General features: G+C 53.8%; 1 protein-coding gene and 1 long non-coding RNA gene across 3 annotated transcripts; one reads left to right on the forward strand and one right to left on the reverse strand.

Annotated features, from left to right (window-relative positions):
* The first annotated feature begins 1,766 nt into the window (after window positions 1-1,766).
* On the forward strand, window positions 1,767-24,025 carry Adss1 (adenylosuccinate synthase 1). 2 transcript variants are annotated; one of them, NM_001432143.1, is given in 13 exon segments: window positions 1,767-1,922; window positions 10,852-10,954; window positions 14,575-14,637; window positions 15,035-15,085; window positions 15,402-15,468; window positions 16,586-16,693; window positions 16,813-16,894; window positions 17,050-17,176; window positions 18,004-18,158; window positions 19,008-19,132; window positions 20,782-20,879; window positions 22,250-22,399; window positions 23,629-24,025. In NM_001432143.1, coding segments are annotated over 13 exon segments (1,296 nt in total). In that variant the 5' UTR covers window positions 1,767-1,808; the 3' UTR covers window positions 23,682-24,025.
* LOC148005493 (uncharacterized) lies at window positions 12,784-15,055 on the reverse strand. Its single transcript, XR_015623413.1, has 2 exons — window positions 14,409-15,055; window positions 12,784-13,539 (listed from the first exon to the last, which is right to left on the reverse strand). It is a non-coding gene; the product is annotated as an uncharacterized LOC148005493 (long non-coding RNA).
* Window positions 24,026-24,591: the final 566 nt, after the last annotated feature.

A 24,591-nucleotide genomic window follows, 5' to 3' on the forward strand; every position in this document is an offset into this window, starting at 1 on the left:
CTTCCTCCTCACTGCTTTCTGGAAGTCACCCTAGTGGCTAACAGACCTGAGAGGAGCCAGCCAGTGGCAGCTATGAAGCACCTAGAACCTTGTGCAGGCTCGTGGGTACCAATTCATCGGCTGTGTGACGTGGTCTCCTGGTAACCCAGAGGGAACCATAGGTGGTGCTGTGCCAGCATGCCCTCCCCCTAAGCCTATGCAAAGCTTAACTGAAGCCACTTGTCTGAGGTCACACAGCTGCAGAGCCAGAATACCCCCCCCAAACTTAGTGGCTGCTACACTGCCCACCATCCTGGACCCAGCTCACTGAGGGGGTGGGGGTGCTAATTCCGGCTGAGCCTTGTGACTGGTAGGGCCCCAGCTGTTGAGCCTGAGTGAAGCTGTTTTTAGAAAAGCCCTCCCCTTTCTATCTGGGCCCTTAGCTATTTATAGACTCAGGCTTAGGAGGGTTGGTGCCCAGGACCCATCTAAGCTCCCATAGTAGGTCCCTCTGAACCCTAACTCATACCTTTCACCCAGAACCCCAGGTTTCCCCCCAGGAAAGGGAGCCAGGATTCCTTTCAGGCCTGCAACAATACCTCCCGGGGACCAAGGGCAAGCAAGCATTAAGGTGACTGAAGTGACATTCAACATGGGCTTTTTTTTTTAGATTTTTTTTTAGATTTTATTTATTGTGTATATGAATACACTATCGCTGTCTTCAGACACACTTGCAGAGGGCATTGGGAATTGAACTCAGAACCTCTGGAAGAACAGTCAGTGCTCTTAACCACTGAACCACCTCTCCAGCCAGCCACCCCCCCCCCCACCAATGTGGGCATTCTTAAAGCATGCTCTTTCTCACCTGGAGAAAAAGTTCATTAACCCTTGCTTCATTGCCTCTCTCCTCCCTCACTGCTCAGAAACTGCTGTGCCCCATCTTCTGTTCACTCATCTCCATTCCTGCATCAGCCTTCTCTGCCTGCTTCTCCTTCCGGGCACAGCTTCCCGAAAGACCTTGTCCGGTATTTCTGCCTGCCCCAGCCACTTCTCAGGAGATTGTGGCCTGAACCACTAACTCTACATCCCTCTTCTACTCATTTGTCCCCTCCCCACTGTAGCACTGAGTGAGGCGGACAAGGATATGTAGTCGCCACATAAAGGGTGTAAGTCTCCTCTGAGAGGTAGTGTCCACACCCAAGCCCCTGACTGCTTCAGCCATAGCAATTGAAGAGATTGTCTATATCCCTATGTGAAACAAAAGTCACAGATTACCATGACCTGCACAGCCAAAAAGGTAGTAGCAGTGTGGTTGAGGCTGGCTGGGAACAGCCTCTCTTCCCCAGGGTGGCTGGTGGGGGTCAGGCCCCCAGAGGGTTTGTCCAGTCTCGTTGGACTTCTGACAGGCCTGAGAACTGCCCCCAGGGCAACAAGGAGCCTGACAGCTCTGTGAACCTGTACCCCGGTCAGTCAGCACACTTTGGAAGGACAACCCCCCACAGTGGGGGGTGCACCACACAGGCCTCCCAGCCCCAGGGTCTGTCTTCCTTTATCCCTGTTTCCAGCCTGGATTGACCTGCTTCATCTACCTCAGGAGTGAGCAAGAGCAAGGCAAAGCAGTGCGTCCTTGGAGGAGCCCAGGAGTGGCAGAGGCAATTGTCCCCTGTCTGATATGGGTCTCTTGGAAATTTGGATTCTGCTCTGTTCCTTTGTCCTTCAAGTTGCTCTGACCCGGGCGATTGGGGGTACTTCGTCATACACTTGGCACTGGGGTCTGGTCTAGCTACAGCCACCCCAGAGCTGTACGTCCCAGGCCAGCAGGGGCGACTATGTGGCCTGGTGGAGAGAGGTCATCCTCAGTTAAGGTGACTTTCTGGGCGGCTCTCAGGAGACTGGCTCCCAATCCTGGACTTAAGGTTCACAACGGGAAAACGGGTGACCCGGTAGGTAGATCCTCCAGATTAGCGGCAAAGAAACATTTCTGTGGCTCTGCTTTTGCTAACCACTCTCTTGCGCCTTAAAAACCAGCCATCTTTGCAGTTTCTGCAACTCCGAACCCTGTCCTAGCCGGCCAGTGGGCGGGGGTAGAGTCCGGGTCGTGCAGCACTGGCACCTCTCGCGTCCTCGGGTGCTCTGAGTCATCTGCTTGCCTGAGTCGTGTTGGGGCTTCTGCACCCTAAGTGCGCGCCACCTGCAGCAACAGCGGCAGGGACAGAGACCTGTGGCCACAGGTCACCGAGGTGCGTCACCGCGTGCGCAGGACCCGCCCCCGGCCCGCCCCCCTCTCTAGGCGTCCGCATTTAATGGAGCGAGAGCTCTGGAGGCGGCGGGCTCTCGCTTGGCCCAGAACAGCGGAGGAGCTAAGCCAGCATGTCCGGGACCCGAGCCTCCAACGACCGGCCCCCCGGCACAGGCGGAGTCAAGAGGGGGCGGCTGCAGCAGGAGGCGGCGGCGACAGGCTCCCGCGTGACCGTGGTGCTGGGCGCGCAGTGGGGGGACGAGGGCAAAGGCAAGGTGGTGGACCTGCTGGCCACGGACGCCGACATCGTCAGTCGCTGCCAGGTGCGGGCCAGGCGCCGAGTCCCTCCCTAACCCGCCCAGCGAACCTCTCCCTTTCCCCGGGATCCAGACGAACCCCTTCCTCCTGTGCCCTGAGTGGGTCATAGTCTTTTGGATTCCTCCCTTCCAGGAGCACCTTCCCCACCGACTAAACCTCCCTTCCTACACACACACCCTCTCACACCAAGCTCTTGGCCTCCCACCACCCACCCACCTCCTTCCCAGGGCAACGGCAGGATCCCGAGCTAAAAATATAAGTTGCTGAGTTGGGGACATGGGATCCTCAGGGGTAGGACGTTCCAGGGCAGTGACGGTGGGCCCTCCAGTGGAGAGCGCTCCAACGGGGTGGGTCGAAGCACCCCAAGACTCAGCAAAGGGTGAGAGCTGCTTTCTGAGAAGGGGGTGTCCCTGGTGAGTCAGCCAGCAGAGACAGGATGAAAATAAGGGTCTAACCCAGAGGAAGAAAGGGTTAAGGACCTGAAGCAGAGTTTAAAGGGGTCCTGGCTGACATGGAGAATGGAGGAGCCACAGATTTCCCGGGCAGGGTGACCCAGTGGCTGGTAGTGCTCAGAGAAGGCCGGAGAGGGGCTTTGTGCTGCAAGCTGCTCTGAGCACCCATATTTGTTCTGAATGGCTCTGAACAGTGGGTGGTATACTCCTGGGGCTACTAGCCTGCTCTCCTTAGGTCTCTGTGGTGCCATGCTGCAACGGACAACCACACTGCCTCTGGGGTGTTAACCTCAGCACAGAGAGCTCAGTTTGAAGGAAGATACTCTTGTCATATGGGTTTGGAGCCACACTTATGGCGGCGGACCCAAATGAAGGTGGGGACACCTGCTGGAGTTCTTTCTTCCTGGTTCTGTGCCTTTGGCTTTCTCGCTGAGTTCCCAAGGATTCAGCAGGGCTCAGGAGGCATAGGTTGGTTCTCTGGGCCACATCTGCCCAGCTGGGGATGTGGCTTTCTGGAAGTTCTCCCAAGGATGAGGAGATAGCCCACTCTCTTACCCTGTTCACCCCTCTCTCTTGAAGTCTCTGGGTCCTAAGGACAAATCTTGGACCTCCGACCCCCTACACCTTGCTTGCTTTGTCCAGCTATGTGTGTGCAACTGGGATATACTCCCAGTGGCCTGTAGTCCTGCTCTCTCCAGTGACCCAGCACCACAGCCCCCACCCTCCCTCGGGGCCATTTGCTCCAGTGGCACCTACAGTCTTTCCGTACAACTTGCTGGTTTTTGGTCAGCACTGTCAGAGAAGTCCCGTAGTGTGCCTCGATGATCCCGGGCTCCACTTCCTGCTGTGGACACAGTTCTGGGTGAAGATGGTCCGTCCTTGCTCTATGCCCAAGTCAAGATCCCCATTAACCTGACAGGACCTTCACAAAACAGAGTGGGACCACAGCCATCCTCTCAGATGGGCTATCTCTCCCTACCACCTGACCTCCCCAGCGGATCCATGAGAGTAGAGACATGTTTCTCTTCCAGTCTCTAGTGAACTAGCAGGTCAGGAGCCTCCCATAGAGTTCCTCTGCAGGCGGGGAAACTGAGGCTCAGAGAAGTTGAAGAACCAAGATAGCTGTTCCTTTGAGTCCCTTACAGCCTTCATCATAAGCCACCATGATGGCACAGGCCTACCCTCTCCCCCCCCACCTCTGCTCCATGGACAAGGCAACAGAGTCAGCCCCCTCTGGAAGGCACCTCCCGTCCTTTCTCCCTGGGTGCCCAGCCCCTGGGTCATTGCAAGCACTTGGTGATTCTGGTTTCTAGCACTTGTCCTTCCCCTTGGCAGGGACCTCTTTGCCTGCCACTGGCCTCCCAAATGTCCCCTATGGCCAGCCCTGTGTGATTGGAGGCTGGCGGGGTGGGAGGATCTAGGTAAGTTGCCTCTGGCTTTGAATGGGTGCATGAAACAAGTGAAGGTTCAAGAGGCCACCCTGAAGCCAAGCCAAAGGGCTGGCAAAGACAAGAATGCAAGCCAACCCCCCCCCCCATAGTAAGTTAGCAACCTGAAAGGGCTCTATAGCTAGCTAGGCTGCCCGTTCTGGAGAATGGCTTCTGGAGAATGAGCTGCCCTACCCCCTAACCCCTCATGCCAATGGGGCTATCTTCCAAATCTGGCTTCCACACTTCTCCGTCTCCACTACCCTGGGCTTTGACTCTGTCCACCACTGCCAACTACCCTTATTTAACTGGGGGGTTCTATGAGTCAGGATGCGATGCTGACCCCCAGGAGCACCCTCTAGCCAGCATCTCTGGCCTTGAGTCCTGCCTGCATTCTTCTTTCTCCCTATGTCTCTGCTCTGATTTGACCCATGCCCCACCCCTCCTGACACATAAGCATTCTTCCTCCACCCTGCATCTCTGAGGCTGCTGGGGGCTGCATTGTCTTCCTCTCTGGTTCCTCTACTAATTCCACCCCTCACTCGCCTCCAGGAGAGTCTTCCTGACCTCCTGCTCAGGGTGCATTGCAGCTCGAGGCCATCACTTGCCTCTTGAGCTGAGGGATTTGCGATTTGCTCTCTCTTCCTCTCTCTTGGAGTCCCAGACACCTCCACCCAGGCTTCCTCTTTCTGTGCCCTCCATGTTTCCTCCTCAGTTGCCTGACTGGCCAACTGTGTCCAGACACTCCTCCAGATGGGTCCGATGTACCTGTTACCTGGTGGGCATGCTGGTTGCTACCTCCTGATGCATTCCATTGCTAGTCTGGGCTCTCCCTTCTATGCCCACAGTAATCTTTCTCTGATGCTTGCAGTAACCTGTCTGGCACTGACAGGCTGCCACACAGGCCTGTTGGGATTTAAGACTCTCCTTCCAAGTGGTTGCAGGGTCAGAATCCTCAGGGTGCTAGGGCATTGTCATCTGGCCATGCCCAGTACCAGGCTGCTTTGGGGGCTTTCTTGGTTTCTACCGTGAACCCATGTACCATTCCCATGTCTGCGCTGCTGTCTAGCTGAGGCCATGCTTGTGGAAGGGCTGGCCCCAGGTAGTAGTAGACAACTGTGGCCGTGACTGCAAGGCTTGGGATCCCAGGGGCCTTCTCTAGGAGAGTGGCACACTTAGAGCCGAAGTCCCATGCCAGGACCTGCCTGGCAGTCTGCGGGTGCTCTGGAGCTTTCTCCAAGGGGACACAGAGGGAAATGCATGGCCTTGGATCCGGGCTCCTCCAGGGGCCTCTGGCAGTAAGAGGCGCCACAACCGTGTGCTAGGAATGCCTGCTGTTGATTCTAGAAGCAGGCCTCCCCATGCTTGCACGTGTTGATGGCTTTGATGGCCAAGCAGCGTCTCCAGGAGAGAACTCCCAGGGTCACATAGCCACATGTCACCTCAGGAAGGACTTTCATATTCCTGCCCAGACCAGTTTGTCCCTATACAGAAAGAAGCAAGTGAGTTGTACAACAGTGAGCAGATCTGGAAGAAAATGAAGGCCCTGACACCCCATCCTTCCCAGGCCTCTTAGAAGGTGGGTCAAGAGGGGAGGGGCACCAGCAGGTCAGAGGACTGGGGACCCCTCTCCTCTGGCACAGGGAGGAACCAGAGCGAGAGTTCAGGAAGGCACAGACAGGAGCAGGACCAGGACTAGACTGTGGCGCTTGTAACATGTTAGTAACTAGGCTCAGTCCTGCAAGCTCATAACACACTCCACCCTAGGTCAGGCAGAGAGAGGAGAGACTGGGAGTTGTAAGAGCAGAAACCCCTGCAGATGCTGGAAGAATTGAGGAGTCGAGGTGAACAAGAAACAGAGCTGCAGGAGCCCTGGGAGCTAAACGCCTGCTCCTTAGCTTGCCGCTTGTATGCACAGTACATCGACACATGTCGCTCACGCAGAGTCCTCCCCTGCTGTCTGTGAAGAGGCAGAGGTCCTAATTACCCAGGAGCCTCCTAGCCACCTCAGCCACCTCTGTACCCTTCCAGGGACCTACAGATACCAGGACAGAATAGGAACAAAGCAGACTGGAAGGCAGGAGCCCATAGCACCCCCTGGTGGAGGGAAATGCCACAGCCCCTGTCCAGGGACCTGGAGGGGAAGGAAGGTCCTGGCCTAGAGGACAGGGAGAGGAATAGGAAGGCCTCGGTCCTCTCCCTGTCCTCTAGGTGCTCTGCATCCACACACAGGCTTCCTGGATGGAGGGGCCTAACTAGATAGGGAAGTCTATTCCAGGTCTCTACCCAGCAGGGCCCTGGGGTTGTCCTGAAAGAAGATACTGGGACACTAGTTGGTGACGTCCAGCCCTGAGATCCTCTGCTTTGCACCGACAGAGCCCTGGCTAGTCGGGAGGAGCTGTGTCCAGATGCTCACAAGATGGGATGACTGTAGGAAAAGCATTGTAGACGTTGGGTGTGGATAGGCAGAGGAAAGGGGTGTTGGTTTCTGCAATGCATGTCCACAACCATTGCATACACAGCCCAGTCAGAGGATGTCCCTGCAGGGCCTGCGCCCAGAACCCTTCCCTGCCTCCCACTGAAGATATGGGTCACAACTGCAGGGCAAAGCAGAGGTTGGGACAAAGTTGATCTGGAACAGGATCTGGTTTGCTTCTGGTCCCTCCTTGTTTTCCAAAGACGAAAGTCTCTTGTCTTAATTGGATGCCAGGCCCTGAGGGCACTGAGTGGCCGACTAGCTAGGCTGTTGAAGAGCACTAGGGGGACTTCAGTGCACACCAAGTCCTCAGAATTGAACTGTGGAGAAAACACCCTGGGAGGAGTCTGGATTTACCTAGTGGGGCTACCCTGCCCTGCCCAGCAGGCTCCTGAATGCTCCTGACCCTGGGCCCTGGTGTGAATCTCTATGGTACAGATATCCTGAGGTGTGTGATTTGAGTTGTCCGTGTAGCCGTTCCCTTTACCTGGCCAAGGGTAGGAGGTGTCTTGGTGTGCCTTGGGGTGACCATGCCTCCAGTGCTTCCACACCATTCACACTGTAGGCGGAGAGGAGCTGCCCTTGCTGACAGACCCTGAAGGCTGTGCCCAAGTGCCTGGTGTCCCTCTGCAAACCTAGGCAGCTGGTTTCTTCCATCAGACTCCCATGAAGGGCAGCCTGAGCAAGTACTTGGCTCTGACATCACAGGTCCTTTTTAGTGTTAGTAACAAGGGTCATCCTGACCAAAGGCTCCCACAGGAGAGCAGGGCAGGGGGCCACAGATCTATGGGCTACTCCTGACATACACTGGCCAGTGCTGCTTGGACACTGCTAAACTCTTCCTGGTATTGAGGGGTCAGTGAGATCCTGAGTTCTAAGGTTCCCTAGAGCAGTCTGAGGCTGGACACCTCTCCATCTGCCAGAGCTGGAGTTGGCAGTAGCATAGGCGGTGTTTCCCCATCTGTGTAGAGCTCCATGGGGCCCTCATAAGCTGACCAACTTAAGGGGGTTAGTGAGCCTCAGAAACAGAGCTGACCTCTGCCTCTTCTCACCCAACCTCCTGCATTGAGAGCCATGTCTAATCAGCTGTACTGGAGAGGTCTAAATATCCCACATCCTCTGCAGAGGTTGGTGACTCTTATCATGCCCAGATCTGATAGCATGTCTGGCCTGGGTTAGTAAAGTCAAAGAAATGGCAAGCACGTGCGTGCGTGTGTGAGAGCATGGGGGAAGGGGTTGTCTCGCTTCCATCTCCACCAACTGTGCCTGTGCTGCTGGTCAGTCAAAGACCTTAATGGGAAGAGGGAAACTATGACCCTGAGTCTCCACAGGGTTGCTGGGAGCCCAGTGTCCTGGGATGTCTTAGCAATGGCCTGCGCCTGGTGCCTGGGTATTGCAGTGGGCTCTGGCACTGAGGTCATCTGATATCTGTTGGCCCATGGTAGTCAGGCCTGTTCCTAGGCACCTGTGTTTACCCTCAACACAGACAGGCGGGTGCTTGCTGTCTGTGTCTCCAAGCCAGCTGACGTGGCCCTGGGCACTCAAAGAGAGCATCCCTCCTGGGGTGTCTGGGTTCCCTGGACCTAGCCACAGTGGAAGGCAGGTTGGCCACCTTGCTGTCCTTGGAGGCCTTGCCAGCCCAAGCCGAGCTTATCCCTCTAGGCTGCAAGCCTGTCTTCTCTTGGGACCTCAGTTTCCACATCTGTTCTTGGAGACCATCTTGACTGCCTCAGGCAGGAAACAGGATTGTGAGTGTTCCCATATTTGGGGAACTGAAAGGCGGTGGTGGTGGCAATTCTGCATCTGCCATAGCAAAGTCAAGCATGGATACAGTCTCCAAACCCAAGTCTTGTACCTCATGGGCTTGTCTCCATGCCGATGATGTGACCTTACAAGCTCAGGAGCAGGACACAGGTATCTGCTGTACCTAGCTGGTGGCAAGTTGAAAACCAGAGCTGCAGGCAGCTCCCTCAGTTCCCACTTCCTTCATGCCCCACCCACAAATACTATCTTCTTCCTAGTAGTCCCTCTGGGGCCCTTCTTAGGTAGTTCTCTTTCCAGCACAACCTCTGGCCTGCTCCGCGTCATTTTCTCCTGCTCCATTGGCAGCCCAGGGTCACTATTACCTGCTTACAGAGGCTGTAAGGCCACACTATCTGCCACCCAATGGGGTGCCCTCATCTGCCTAGAGCTACCCAAGGATCAGCTTAATATGACTTGCAGGGAGCTCCTAATCCTTGGGTAGCTCCAGGCACATGAGGGTACCTCCTTGCAAACAGCTCCAGCAGAATTTTTTCAAGGCTTGAGGACAGACTGCATAGAGTACCTTCTTTAATAGTTGGGTGTATGGGTTGGGGATTTAGCTCAGTGGTAGAGCGCTTGCCTAGCAAGAGCAAGGCCCTGGGTTCGGTCCCCAGCTCCGAAAAAAAGAAAAAAAAATAGTTGGGTGTATGAGTCCACACCATGAGGTTGTCCTCTAGCAGACCCATCTCTGTCATCTACATGGTGATAAGCCTCACAGAGGGCAGACAAGGAACAGGAAGTTAAGGCATACAGGTCTGGGGCCTACTCTTAAAACTCATGGAAAATGAAGACTTTGGAGGGAGAGGCCCTTACTCAGGGTCTCAGCATCAGCATCCTCTGCTGCCTACCTCAGCAGGAGCTGGTGGATGTGATCCTTCATATCCTAGTGCTTAGAGGTGGTCATGAACGGAGTTGAACCTTCATTGAGGATGCTGCTTTAGTAGGCAAGGGAAAGATGTGTGAAAGCCAAAACACCTTGGCTCCATTAGCAAAGTTAACAAAGGTGTCATGTGTTTGGCCTACGTATCTTCTGGGACAGAAAGGGGAGCTAGAGCTGAGCTTCAGGGTCCCTAAGCTGCTGTGAGCACAACTGCTCTCTACTGTACAGTTAGGGGGACCACAGTGCTATCTGCAGGTGGGATTTGGTACTGCAGCCCATAACTCTGCTGGCCTTTGAAAGTCCACAAGAACAGTATGGTTCTCAACCTATGGGTCATGATCGCCTTGGGAGTCATATATCAGATGTCCTGCATATCATAGATGTGTTCCATTATGATCCATAACAGTAGGAAAATTATAGTTATGAAGTAGCAACAAAATAATTTTATGGTTGGGGGCTCACAACAACATGAGGAACTGTGTTAAAGGGCCGCAACTTTAGGAAGGTTGAGAACCATTGTTCTAGAAGGCCTTTGTGCCTTGCCCCCCACACACACACACCCACCAGCACACCCAGACTACAAGTTCCTGATGGACAGAGACCTTCTAAGTTGCCTTCCCACCCTCGTGTGGGTGACAGGATACCATAGTCAAAGGCAAGAGAGCTTTAGTGACTCACCACCATGAGCCTCTGGGAGCCTGAGGACACAGTGTCCAGGGTGTGTAGCTGTGTACTTGTGGTCAGGTAACTGACTAATGGAAGGATGTTGGAGCCTGAAGCCTATCTTTGGTGTGGGCCCTCTCCCCACCCTGAAAGCCCTATCCCAGCGGGCCTACCTTCATTCAGCTTGAAGAGGGAATCTCTCTAAAACAGGATGACCTTTCACTTTTACCCAGGACAGGGCCTGGTGAGGAGGACTGCAAGCTGGGCTGTGGGGTCTGAGTCTGCACTTTCCACAGGGATTGTTCATCAGTTCCTCATTCCTTTCTGGTGGAGAGGGGGCCTCAGCAAGGTCTACCTGCCAGAGCTGCACTAAACCATGGAACCAGGCTGGGCCTGAGCACCTCCATCTAATCTCTGGCCATTCCAACATCAGACACTAACTCAGCCCAAGGCCCTGACCATTGACCTAGTTTGCCCAAGCCCTATGGCTGGACAACACCGGGGCCTTAAGCACCACGTAGGGAGAGAGCTGGCTCTCGAGTGAGGCTAGGGTCCTAGGCAGGCCCCTGTGGGATAGTCTTATACCAGCGGCTCATTCTGGTCTCTGTTTCTAGGGGGGCAACAATGCCGGGCACACAGTTGTGGTGGATGGCAAGGAATATGACTTCCACCTGTTACCCAGCGGCATCATCAACACCAAGGCCGTGTCGTTCATTGGTGAGTGCCCCTGCAGCTCCAGCCTGACCCTCTGAACCAAGATCCCAGTGTGTGTGGAGAGGGGGGAGTCTTACCATACAAACCCCAGGGCTGAGACTGTCCCATATGCTCCCCTGGAGCCCCCACCCAGAAATTGTCCTCAGAGCCCAGAGTCAGCAGGAGTCAGGGTAGTGGAAGCTCTGTGGAGCACTCTCTATCCATCTATCTATCTATCTATCTATCTATCTATCTATCTATCTATCTATCTATCTATCTACCTACCTACCTACCTACCTACCTACCTACCTATCTCTGTGTGTGTGTTCAAGTTCATGTGTATGGATATGTTTGTATGTGTGGGGGTGAGTGTGTAACAGTGTGTCTTCATAATACATAGGCCTGGGAACAGTCTGAGCACATATATAGCTGTGCTTTCCTGATGCTGCCTGAACTGTTATAGCCATCACCCCCTTGGACAGCTGTTCCAGATTCCTGACAAGGTTTCCCCTACCCGTGGTCTCTCTAGTAATTGAAGAGGAGCCCCCTCCTGTCTAGCTCATCCCCAGCCCCTCTTGTCCTCATTCTTCTAGCACTGGTTGATAGATTTGTGTCTTATCTGACCCCCACATCTCAGTCAGGAAGCAAAGGCAAGGTACTGCCTGTCCAGAAGCCAGCAGATAGCCCAGGTCTGGCCCATTGCGTAGGAGCAGAGGAAGGAAATCTGCAAGGTAGGGGCTGGGGTGGGTAGAGTCAGATCTGAGACTCCATTGAGTCCCTCCTCTTAAGTACACACTGTCTCTAGCCCTCCCAGTCCAGACGGTGATGGTGTTCACCTTCTACAATGGGGAGCCCCAGCTACCAAGGTGGCCAGTCTCTCCATGTGTGTCTCAATAGAGCGGCAGAAAATGGCGCCGCCTGTCTTTTGGGAAGGCTGTAGGAAATAACCTATCAGCCTGCTTCTACTCATCCAGAACCCTTCCTTGGTGGGACAACACAGTAAAGACACATTTGACCCACCACATGTGCTACTCAGCCCTGGGGGATGGCTTGGAGCTGACGACAGGAGAGCGGCTGGCAATTATCTCTGGAAGCTCACTCAAGAGCAGGGGTGCCATGCTCACCCAAAGGGTGCCGCTCAGAGCAGTCACTCAGCAGGAGCACCAGCCTGTGTTGACCCTTGGCTTGCGACACTCCTCGCCTCTCTGCTGCGGGGTTATTTCAAGATGTTGTGGCATTTGGGTGACCTTTTATGTTCACTGTGGCTTGTGTAATCTCTGAGTCACTCCTATCTGGACTGGTGTTCCACCTCCCTCTGCCAAACCTATGCCATGGCCAACCCCACGAGGCTAGCGTAGGATTCCTCCTGAGAGCAACTGCAATCTCTGCTTGTTTGAATCTCCTCGGTCCAGACCCTCTCTGGCAAAGCCATGTGCTTCCCTCTCTCAGCCTGTGAATCTAGCTGCGTGGGCTTACTCTGAGGATCCTGTATTTGTTGTTCCATGATAAAGGATAGCCCCCAGGGTCCTGGCAGGGTTCTGGGAACCTTTAGGGTCCACATTTCTCCATGGTTCCTATTTTCTTATGGAACTGCTTCATTGAACCATAATTTACACATTATAAGACTCAACGACTGTCAGGGGTAGACAGAGCTTGGTGGTTAAGAACACTGGCTGCTCTTCCAGAAGTTCCCAGCACACAGGTGGCAGTTCACAAGTGTCTGCAACTCAAGTTCCAGGATATCTGACACCCTCTTCTGGCCTCCGTGGGCACCAGACATGCTCAGCCATATACAGGCACAGCACACACACACACACACACACACACACACACACACACACACACAAAACCAATACAATAAAATAAAGTATATTAAGTTACCCGCTGTAAAGGTTTTGAGGCCACGCGGTTGATTCCAGAATGTTCTGCTCACTCAGAAGTCCCCTGTGTCAGCTGACCTCCCCTTGTCACCGAGGTAGTAGTTTAGATTTGTGTTGTTTTCTTTGCTTTGCTTTGCTTTGCTTTTGAGGTAGGATCTCAGGTAGCCCAGGGCAGTCCTGAACCTGCTCCAAAGCCAAGTCTAGCCTTGGCTTATCCTCACACTGAGAAGTGGGTTGATTTGAGAATTCGAGAACCCAGACTGGCTCCAAATACATGAGCCTCCTACCTCAGCCTCCCAAGTGCTGAGACTCTGAGCCAGCAAGTCATGCTTCCAGTGGGCTTTAAGCTGCTGTTTTGAGATCAGAGTCATAAAACAGGGTGCATCCTTGTGTGCTGGATGGAAAAGGCTATCCCTGGAGGCATGCGTGGGGTGCTGGGGCATCTGGGTTCCTTACTTGTAGGCTAGAAAGATGGCTTCCTGCTAGGCTAACCTGGAGAGAGACACTTGTGGGTTTGAGACCCTGACTGTGTCTAAAGCTCAGTCCCTCCTCTCTGGTCTGCAGTGGTCACCAGGTCACCGCATGGAAGACAGCCTCTGTTCCTATTTGCTTTCTGTTGCTAAAGCACCCTGACTAAAAGCAACTTGGGGAGGAGAGAGTTTATTTGGCTTACATTTCCAGGTCACAGTTCATCATTGAGGGAAGTTGGGGCAGGAAGCTCAGTAGGATCTGAAACAAAAACCAAAGAGGAGGAATTCTGCTTACTGGTTCTCACTCTCTGGATCATTCATGACCAGTTCTGTCTGTCTGTCTGTCTGCCTATCTATCTATCTATCTATCTATCTATCTATCTATCTATCTATCTATCTATCTATCTATCTATCTCCTCCTCCTCATTCTTTGAGTCTTGCTATATAGACCAGGCTAGCCTTAGGTCATAGAGATATACCCTGCCTCTTCCTCTAGACTGCTGTGATTAAAGGCATGCTCCCCCAGGCCCAGCCTCGGCTAACTTTCTTACACAGCCAGGCCCCTGTCTAAGCATGGCACCCTCCACAATGAGCTAGGGCCTCTTACACCAATTAGCAATCAAGACATGGTCACAGGCCATCTGGTCAAGGATGTTCTTAAGCTGAGGTTTCTGCTTCCTGGGTAACCCTAGGCTGTGTCAAGACAAAAACTAAGCAGGACACCTCCATAGCTGCCCTTGTCTCAGACAGCTGGGGGCTGAGTGCGCAGCTTCCTGGGACACTCCTTGTATGTGCATCCCGGTGTCCTCCAGACCTCCTGACAGCTCACTTCCACTGTCAATAAGGAACATACCAGCGTAGGACATTTGCAACTATGTATCCACTCACCCTCCAGAGGCCTCACTACCCTCTAAGATGCTATCACCATCTGGGGCAGGCTCAGTGCTCAACGCCCAGGGTTGAGACTTATGTAGCATTTTACCCCTGTCTGCAGAACTTTCCAATCCCCATGCCAACACTGTGGAGCCCTAAACGCCAGGCCACCTGCCCACCCTCTGCTTCCCCCCAAGGTCCAGGCGCTGAAATTCTACTCTTGTCTACAAGAGTGTGGGTAACTTGAGACCTCACCTAAGTGGATTGTGGGGATTCATATCGTCTGTGCCTGGGTCCCAGTGTCCCTGATTGTAACTGTGCTGTCCATCACCCGGGTTTAGGCACCTGAGTTGTTTGCTCTTGCAGTCTAGCAGCACCATTTGAAATGTAAATATTCGTGATTCTGTGCCCTGTGTTGCAGGCAATGGTGTGGTCATCCACTTGCCAGGCTTGTTTGAAGAGGCAGAGAAGAACGAGAAGAAAGGTAGGCCACCCATGGCCTTGCCCCACTCACAGGCCCACTCCCTGGCTGCTCCCTGCGCGCTAACTCTGCAGAGCAGACAGCAGAGCCCTCACGAGGGAGTGGAAGCTGGGCAGCCCAGTATCTCTAAACTGCCTACAGTGTCTAAAACTCCAAGGTGCAGGACATCCGGGAAGGAGGCTGAAGCAAGAGGAGATCTAGCACGGGTGTGGTGTCTCTTGGGTTGGAGTCCGGGGGCCGTAGTGAGCATCAAGTACCAGAGCAGGGCTGTGGCTGTGGCTGCTGTGCAGTGCATGTGTCCTTCGGAACCTGGCCACACACTTGAACCAGCAGCACTGAGGGGGATGGCGCTCATCGCCCAAGAGTGCACACATCTGTCATCTCTGCCATATCCCTGCAGGGCTGAAGGACTGGGAGAAGCGGCTCATCATCTCTGACCGGGCTCACCTTGGTAAGGTCCCCATGGGGCCCTGGGGTTTGCCTCTCCTTACCCCCTCCACAGTACAGGGCTCAGGAGACCCTGGAGGGCTTGCCTGGCACCATGTACTGCTGAGCCTTACTCTTTTTAATGAGCCTCAAGGTAGCAGCGAGGTCAAAGCCGGGGTCAGACTCGGTTACCCTTTGTGGAGCCTGGGACTCTGGAACCCGGGTTCTGCTCCCAGCTAGGCACCGCTGACCCCTTCTCCTGACACCATTCAGAAAGTGAGGTCCCTCACAAACCTCTGTCCTCTGCTCCTCTCCTGCCCGTGTGCTGCTTTGGGCGACAGTGTTCGACTTCCACCAGGCAGTGGACGGGCTGCAGGAAGTGCAACGGCAAGCACAAGAGGGGAAGAAGTAAGTTCCTCATGCCACCCGTTCTTCCTCTCCCTGGGGACTTCCAGTTCCTCATTCTGGTGGCCCGGGTGCAGGTCCTGTCTGAGCATCAACCAACTTAGAGGGTCCTGTGAGATTAGAACCTGCAAGAACTACAGGGGAGTCCAGCCTTGGGGGTCACACCCTGACTTTGTTGGCTGGCACCATCCCGAGCATGTACACATCCCACAGGGAAACACGACAAACACTGAACTGGCCTGACTGCCCCTGCTTGGCCAGCAACCACTGTAGCACCCAATGCCCACTCCTCCACAAGTGATACTTGCTCTCCGGTCCACTCAGAAATGTTTGTTAGAATTCCAGACATGGGCTGGGAATTTAGCTCAGTGGTAGAGCGCTTACCTAGGAAGCGCAAGGCCCTGGGTTCGGTCCCCAGCTCCGAAAAAAAGAACCAAAAAAAAAAAAAAAAAAAAGAATTCCAGACATGCCGGGGATGCAGGCGGGGAGCTGTCAGGGTGGCACACGCACATACTCTGCAGAGGTGCACAGCGCTCATGTACATGTCAAGGCACGTTGCTTACACAACTGTGCATATATGAGCATGAATGTGTGCTTGCATGTGCACATGGCACACGGATACGCACGTGCCCTCGCATGCACGCACGCGCACGCAAATGTTCACATTCATGAGCACGCATGTGTACTTGCACCTATACGGGTGAATTATTCACGAAAGTGCACACGCGGTCACATATGCACACTAGCGGAAGCACACTGTCACGCGAACACACACAAGACATGAGTGGTGACAGTGAGCAGTTGGCTGACTTGGGGTCACTTGGGCAGACATGAGGTGTGTGGCATTCACACTGTGACAGTGCTCTTGCTGCCAAGGCACCAAGCCAATGTTTAGAAGCAGAGAGGGGAAGCCCTGATGCTGGACCCCAGGACTCTCTTCCCCACCCACCCTGCACCCTGCTATGAGCTTAAACTGTCTGCATGTCCTTGCAGTGGTTGAGCATCCAGACCAGGCTCCGTCTCACCTTCTGGCCTTGATTCCTGGGATGGGCCGTGGGTCTGCTAGAAGCTGGGGTGGGATCAGCCAGGCTCCTCAGCAGCATCCACTCTGTGTCTTTAGTATCGGCACCACCAAGAAGGGAATCGGACCAACTTACTCCTCCAAGGCTGCCCGGACGGGCCTCCGCATCTGTGACCTCCTGTCGGATTTTGATGAGTTTTCTGCCAGGTAGGTCTGCCCACCCTCCCACAGCCCACGTGGAAAGGTGGTGGGAGACACGCTGGGAAATAGAGCAATCGGGTCCAGTGTGGTCCCTCAGAGGGTCACAGTGAGGGTTACCTGTACAGATTCAAGAACCTGGCCCACCAGCACCAGTCTATGTTCCCCACCCTGGAAATAGATGTGGAAGGTCAACTCAAAAGGCTCAAGGTAAACTGGGCCAGGCACCGGGGAAGCACATGGGGGTGGGGCAGACCTGGGCGGAGCACAAAAGTCCCAGGCAGGTACTGCTGCCTGCTTTCAGCTCCTGTGGGCTCTGTGGACCCCGCTCCTCTGCAGCTCATGTGGTTGCATGGTCCTCTCAGGGTTTTGCTGAGCGGATCAGACCCATGGTTCGGGACGGTGTCTACTTCATGTATGAGGCACTCCATGGTCCCCCCAAGAAGATCCTGGTGGAAGGCGCCAACGCCGCCCTGCTTGACATTGACTTCGGTGAGTCCTGCACCATGCCGTTCCACCCTGAGAGCCCTTTCATATCTGCTGGGGACTGTAAAAAGTCATGGAACAGGGGCTGGGGATTTAGCTCAGTGGTAGAGCGCTTACCTAGGAAGCGCAAGGCCCTGGGTTCGGTACCCAGCTCCAAAAAAAAGAACCAAAAAAAAAAAAAAAAAAAAAAAAGTCATGGAACAGCTGAGTGAAACAGGCCACCTTCCAAGGCCAGAGTACTGCCCACACTCATCACGAGGATCCCCTTGTCCTGTTTGCCTAATTTCAGCTACATAAGGGAGCAACAAAAGGGCTGAACTAGGATGAGGGAATTGGGACTGAGGCCGGATGTGAGACAAGAGAGCCTTGCAAGGCCAGCACCTCATATCCCTAGCACACCAGTCTACTGCCCTGATTGTTGGGGGAGCCACCTTAGCACAGGCTCCTATGTGATTTACACAGCACCCCTTAGGCCACTGCCCCAGCATAGGCCCCCAGACTGGTGGCCCTAGTGACCGCCATAGAGCAGTGGTTTTTAACCTTCCAGATGCCGTGACCCTTTCATACAGTCCCTGTATTGGGGCAACTCCAACCATAAAATGATTTGATGCTTCATAATTTTGCTACTGTTATCAATAGAAATGTAAATGTGTTTTCTGATGGTCTTCAGCGACCCCCACGAAACGGTCATTTGACCCCCCAAAAGGGGTCACCACCAACAGGTTGAGAACTACCGCCACAGGGGGATTCCAACAGCCCTTCGCTGAGAAAGCCTCATGGGCCTTGGGATCTGCACAGGGTAGTGAGTGTCCGCTGACCGTTCTGTTCCGCAGGGACCTACCCTTTTGTGACTTCTTCCAACTGCACTGTGGGTGGCGTGTGCACAGGCCTGGGCATCCCGCCCCAGAACATAGGTGATGTGTACGGTGTGGTAAAAGCCTACACCACCCGCGTGGGCATTGGTGCCTTCCCCACGGAACAGATTAACGTGAGTTCCAGCACTGGGGGTTGGGGTTGTGTCAGGTGGAGCTGTAGGTTTGCTGAGGGGAGCCTACCAAACAATTCTCCATGTCCTAGTTGGGTCTTTTTACAGCACAAGCTCAGGGGTGAGGTGTTAGAGGCTTTAAAGTCTGTTCCAACACCGTGACCAACATAGTTCATAAAAGGGCGTGTGTGTGTGTGTGTGTGTGTGTGTGTGTGTGTGTGTGTTCACAACTCCATTTTCCTCTCAAGCATGTGAGACCCACAGACAGGTGGGTACCTTCAGCATCAACTTAGAGGCTGAAAGCAGTACCGTGTTCCCACCGTCCTAGCCTTGGAGCATTTCTTGGAACTTCTGAGAGCTGCTTACCTGGCCTTCCTTACCTCACCTTCCCCTGACACCTGATTTGGATGAGTCATTGACTCTTTTCTCAGGAAAGGGAAGTGTTGGGCTGGAGAGATGGCTCAGCCGTTAAAGGCTAGGCTCACAACCAAAAATATAAGAGGAAAGGGAAGTGTTTGAGAGGGCCTGAGGTTGGGCCATATTTAGGGTGGGAGATAAATCCTGCTCCCCACCCCAAATTGCAGGACAAGGCCCCACCCTCACTTGCCCACCCTTAAACAGAACAGAAGAGGGGGTGGGCTGCCTGCGCCTCTGTACACAGGCCAGGCTTCGGAAACAAGTGCGACCTTCTCAGAACCATACCGGGGAGCAAAGTCCTGTGTGACTGCCTCAGCTACAAGAGGATGGAGAGGAGGGAGAGCCAGGAGCACGGGAGACAAGTAGGCACACGCCACACCTGTCCTGGCCAGTGTCCAACATGGCAGGCCCAGGCAGTCCTTTATTGTCACATAGGAAATTGGAGATCTGCTGCAGAACCGTGGCCATGAGTGGGGCGTGACCACGGGCAGGAAGAGGCGCTGTGGCTGGCTGGACCTGATGATCCTCCGATACGCTCACATGGTCAACGGCTTCACTGCGTAAGTGCCCTCCTGAATACTCGGGCTTAGGGTTAGGGTTGGGCCCCATCAAAGCTACATCACATAGGAGTCTTCTCCGATCACAAAGTCCACAGTGCGAGTGGAACTCCTCTCAGGGACTGGGGCCCCAGCGTCTGTGTGGAGTCTTTCCATCCAACCGAGCTCCCTCCCCAAAGCAAAGTTAACACTGGGGAGTAGCCATAGGTGTGGAGCAAACCCAGAACTGGGTTACACTTCCATCCTGACCAACCCGAAATCACTGCGATGGTCACGTGAGAGTTACTGTGAAGCTGCCCAAGTGTGGGATCTAGTGCGAAGTGAGGCTGATCCTGAGCTGAAGTACCAGGGCCAGGACAGAGCATCTTCAAAGACCAGCATCTTTGGGAGGCATTCATTCCCTACCATATACATGCAGACGTGACCACTGTTTTTGTCTGCAGGGCTTGGGGACATCCTACAAAGTACAGTGGTAGTTTCTAAGCCAGAAGGACCTGGCATTTCTAGAACATTCATCCCACAGGAGGAACTCTGAGAGGAAGTTGGGAAGCAGAAGGCAGGCAGGGCTCCAGGTGCTTTTTGAAGGTGCGGAGATGGACCAGCCTCATAGCTTCCATGTCCCCCTGGAACTGACTTAATGCTCCTGAGGATACAGAGCCCCAATGAAAAAGGCTCTCTCAGAAGAACATGAAAGCCTCCAACAGTCAGGAGACAAAGGTAGAAGGGGTCAAGGTTGGATAAGGGCCTAAAAGCAAGGCATCCCTCCAGCAACAACAGGAGTCTTTCCAGGTCCCCCACCCCTGTGGGCCCCCAAGGATGCTCTCAGTTGGAATACTAGGACCATTTTCTTCAGGAGTATCAGGGAGCACAGAGTAGACCTCAGGGTCTTTTCAAAGGTCTGATTGATTGAAGAATGAGAGTTCACAGGATGCTGACTTCCCTGTCTTCTCTCCAGCTCCATAAGGGAGCCAAGGGCTTCCCCTCAGCATTAGAAGGTCTCAGTGGCTTTAAGATAACCAGAGCCTTCCTGGGCGGGAAAAGAACTGATAGGTAGCTATTAGTATACAGCTGGTGAAGAAGTAGCTGAGGCCTTGTGACGAAGATTCAGGGTAGCACGGGTCTGCACCCCACATCCAGCCAGAACAGGCACAGCCAGATGAGATCTATCTGTGACGTCTGTGTGGAAAGAGGGGAGCAAAAAAATGGGGTGGGGGTGGGGAAGAAACTCCAGTACAAGGCAGGTTTGAAGAATACCGAGGAGGGCCATGTTGCTCTGGAGTGGTGCTTGAGCAGATGCATCCTGGGAAGGCGGAAGGAAGAGTGGGTGCCATGTTGTAGCAGTAAACCTCACAAGTCCCATGCTACAGGGCAAACATGCAAGAACACTGGGCAGAGAAGGCACCCGCTGGCAAGAGAGAAAGCCCAGATTTCAACAAGGCTCTCTCGTCGGGGCACACAAACAGCAGACTCGGGGCTCAGGCCCAGAGGCAGGCGAACAGGCAGTCCGCTAGCCTGTTCAAGGATTGCACTGGAGGAATCCCCTAATCCTGTGTTCAGTGCAAACAATGGGAGAAAGGGGAGGGTGAAAGCCAGACAGAAGCGATGACAGGATAACTCTTCTTCGTTTTGTCTGTACCTTGTTTCGGGGACAGGCTGGCGTTGACCAAGTTGGACATACTGGATGTCCTGAGCGAGATTAAAGTTGGTATCTCCTACAAGCTCAACGGGAAGAGGATCCCCTACTTCCCTGGTATGTGAAGCGAGACAAACCTGAGTTTTCTTGGCTGTTTGGACACTTTTCTTGAGCACTGGAATAGACATGCACTAATTTTTAGGTGACTAAAAGAGGCGTTTCTGCCCCCAGCAGGCAAACGGGAGGGGCTGAGATTCTGAGGGCCACTGCTCCTCTCCAAAGACTGGCAGTCTCCCGGTTTTAACCTCCCCGTTTCTTGGGGGAGGCCGGGCCCATTTCTGGGAAGCCTCGGGCCTTCTAGTGGCTTGGAAGTGTATTGGGACAGGACTGAAAGGGAGCCCACCCTGCCACTGGCCTTGACTTCCTGGGGACCCTCGCTAGCCTTAGAAAGGCCCGCCTCTGGGAAGATGGACAGCCTGGGAACTGAGGCGACTCGAGCTGCTCCAGAAAACATGGATCTCTATGAAAATGCATTTCAGATGAGAAAGCCTGCCCTCTGGGCAGATTCCTTTTTCTTTTGTTTTCTGGTGCTGGGGGTAAAACTCAGGGCCTGGCCTAGACTAACAGAGGCTTAGTCCCAAAGCTGTATCCTCAACCCTGAGTGACACTTAAGGGTCTGGCCTGGCTCCGGTGCCTTCCGGCCCTGTCTCTTCTTCAACACAGGGACGTTTTTCTGGCTTTTGGTTCCTCACGTATCTGGAGTATGCCTGTCAGCCTCAGGTCAGAGGTGCATCTTGTCAACTGAAACTCCCTCCCCTGCAGTGCACTGTAGGCAAACTGCCTCCTGCTCGCCGCTTCCAAAGAAGGAAACCCAGACAGACTCAGCCCTGTCCCTTGGCTTCTGAGCCACGTGCATCCCCACCAGCCTGGGTTGTTGACCCTAGTGACCCCTGACCTTTGAAAGGATGACCCTTCAAGTTCATAGAGTCTTGCTGGTGTCTTGGGGCTCTAAAGTTATGTGGAGTACCCAGGAAAGACACTGTCTGGCTCTGAGGCTTGAGAATGCCTGTTCCAGCATCTTCTATTAGCAAGGGATAATACATCAACTATGAGCTATGGGGTCCCAGCACAGAGTTGGGTGTCCCAAGCAGCAAGGTACCTTTAGAGACACCTTGGCTTCAGGGTTCTAGAGTCCCTTATACTGTCCAGTTGTGCCTTAGAGTTTCCCCGTTGACAATTCCGTGGCTATGCAGCGAATGTCAGTTAGCCAGTATCTCAGAACTGTCCCTGCTTCCTGGCTGGAAGGGGCACAGCCAACGTTTGAGCCCCACAGCAATCCCCTGATCGCCGCCCAATGCCGAAAAGCCAGCAGGGCCACTTGTCCTCGGAAGCTTCCTGTCTGCCAAGTCACCAGGTCAGAAGACAACCACCTCCTGAGGTAGGATGGTCTATGGGGTCCTGCTGACCCCACCCTCTCCCACCCACAGCTAACCAGGAGATATTGCAGAAGGTGGAGGTGGAGTATGAAACACTCCCTGGATGGAAGGCTGACACCACGGGGGCCAGGAAGTGGGAGGACCTGCCCCCGCAGGCCCAGAGCTATGTGCGGTTCGTGGAGAATCACTTGGGTGTTGCAGGTGGGTTCCTCCTACCCCCACGCCCTAAGCCTTGGGTACACCCAAAGGGCCTGTACCCCAACACAAGGCCTAGTGAGAAATCAGAACCCCGAGGTGGTAACCACATGAATGGAACAGACAGGAAGTGGTGGAGTTAGGAGCAGGTGTCATCTGGGGTAGGTCATTTCCACGGCTCCAGCCAGGTTGGGGCCCAGTGACTCAGCCTTGAGTGTAGCCTAGGGAATAAAAAGCAGGCAGTGTGTATGTGCCCTGTCATCCAGAGAAGACTAGGGTGTATCCCCAGGGCTCAGGCAAGGAGAAGCACAGGACAGGAGCTGCTTTCTGCTGCCTGAGGAGGAGTGACCCATTACGGGGCCTGCAATACAGTTTTTTTTTTTCTTTTTTTTTTTTTTTCGGAGCTGGGGACCGAACCCAGGGCCTTGTGCTTGCTAGGCAAGCGCTCTACCGCTGAGCCGAATCCCCAACCCTGCAATACAGTTTTAAATGGTCCCTTTCTAGGGCAGGAGAGGTGGCTCAGCAGTCAAGAGCCGTGTTGCTGTTACGTGGACCAGGGTTTGTTTGGCTCCCCGTACCCACGTGGCAGCTCACGTAACTCCAGCCCCAGGGGGATCCTATGGCCTCTTCTGGCCCCTGTGGGCACCAGCGTGTATGTGGCATGCATGCATGCATGCGGGCAAAAACGCTTATATACCTAAAATTCTAAAAATCTAAAAATGACTATTTAAAAAACCTACTCTGCTTGGTGAACAGACAGCCCCTTTGCCAGAGGGATGAAAAGCACGTGCTACAAGGGACGTTTTGTAAAGTGTGTATCCATGTATTCAGAGGCAGAGGACAGCCTCAGGGTTCCACCCTCAGGAACACTGTCTACCTCCTCTTAAGACAGCCTTTGTCGGGGTTGGGGATTTAGCTCAGCGGTAGAGCGCTTGCCTAGCAAGTGCAAGGCCCTGGGTTCGGTCCCCAGCTTCGGGGGTGGGGTGGGGGGGGAGACAGCCTTTGTCATTGGTCTAGAACTCGCCCAGTGGGCCGGACTTGCTGGCCAGCGAACCCCAGGACTCTGCCTCCCCAGTCCTGGGATTATCAGGGTACTCCACCAGGCCAGCATTGTAACCTGGGCTCTTGGAATCAAACTCAGGTTTTTGTGGTTATGAGGATGCTCTCATCTCCCCACCCCTCCGAGGAGCGATTGCGTTCATGGTCTCTCTTCTGTCCTCTGTGTTGCCTTTCAGTCAAATGGGTTGGCGTTGGAAAGTCCAGAGAGTCCATGATCCAGTTGTTTTAGAGGCCAAGCAGAAGCCAGCAGGCCACACCGCGGTGTACCACCATGAGTGAGAGCCGCAGCCAAGACCCTCAGCAGTGCCACCAACGTCTCCAACAAAACAACCTGAAATTATTTTCTATACCTTTATTTTTCTATGTACGTTTTCAGCTTGGCCCTCTGAATTCTACAACAATTTTAGATGGGTGAAATCAACACTGGGTACATTTTTAAAAATTCTGCTTTTGAAATGAGCCCAAGTGCTCAAAATGGAGGCCTTCAATGACTGACTGTCCCGTGGTGTGTGTTCAGTTGGAGCCATGACGCAATAAACATCCAGGAGTCAGTGAGCCACAGAGAGGTCATTACACCCGTCTCGACTTCTTCCTTGTTACTTTTAGTCACTAATGACGACCTTTCCCACTGACCTCCGCTTACTTGATGCCCTCCTAGAGAACAAAACCCAAGTGCGCTGTAAGAGGAGTCTTGCCCCCAGCACAGGGTCCATGAGACGAAAATCAGAAGCAGACAGAACCAAGATTGCACAAAGAGCAACTTCCCGGGGTCTCATATACAGCGGAGCCCATTTCCCAGGGTGGGAGGAAAAGGCTTACACCAAGTCAGAGAAAAGTGACTCAAGGTCCTTTGAAACATGGCCTGCCTCAAAGCAAATCTATTGTCCAATCAAGCAATGATGTGTGTGTCTCCACGATGGGCAATATGGCCATTATGACCAAGGTGGCCAACCCTGAGCTCAGCTGGACAGGGATACAGTGTTATGCTCACTCAGAAAACAAGTGCAGCAAGCATATGCAAGGCAGACTTGGTATATTACCCAGTACCCAGACGTAACCATCTGAGTACGTGCATTCCAGAGCTGCCAGGGCACCTAGGAATCACAGTACTTCCTCTTTCCTGACTCCAGAGACAGAGC

The sequence above is a fragment of the Rattus norvegicus genome, chromosome 6, assembly GCF_021556685.1.
Source record: "Rattus norvegicus strain SHRSP/BbbUtx chromosome 6, alternate assembly SHRSP_T2T, whole genome shotgun sequence".
Classification (NCBI taxonomy): Eukaryota; Metazoa; Chordata; class Mammalia; order Rodentia; family Muridae; genus Rattus; species Rattus norvegicus.

Excerpts from the sequence above, each read along its gene's own strand:
- Adss1 (NM_001432142.1), top strand. The coding sequence starts at position 2,350 with ATGTCCGGGACCCGAGCCTCCAACGACCGGCCCCCCGGCACAGGCGGA. Across the intron at positions 20,880-22,249 it reads GAGGATCCCCTACTTCCCTG|CTAACCAGGAGATATTGCAG; the intron begins GTATGTGAAGCG and ends TCCCACCCACAG. Across the intron at positions 22,400-23,628 it reads GAATCACTTGGGTGTTGCAG|TCAAATGGGTTGGCGTTGGA; the intron begins GTGGGTTCCTCC and ends GTTGCCTTTCAG.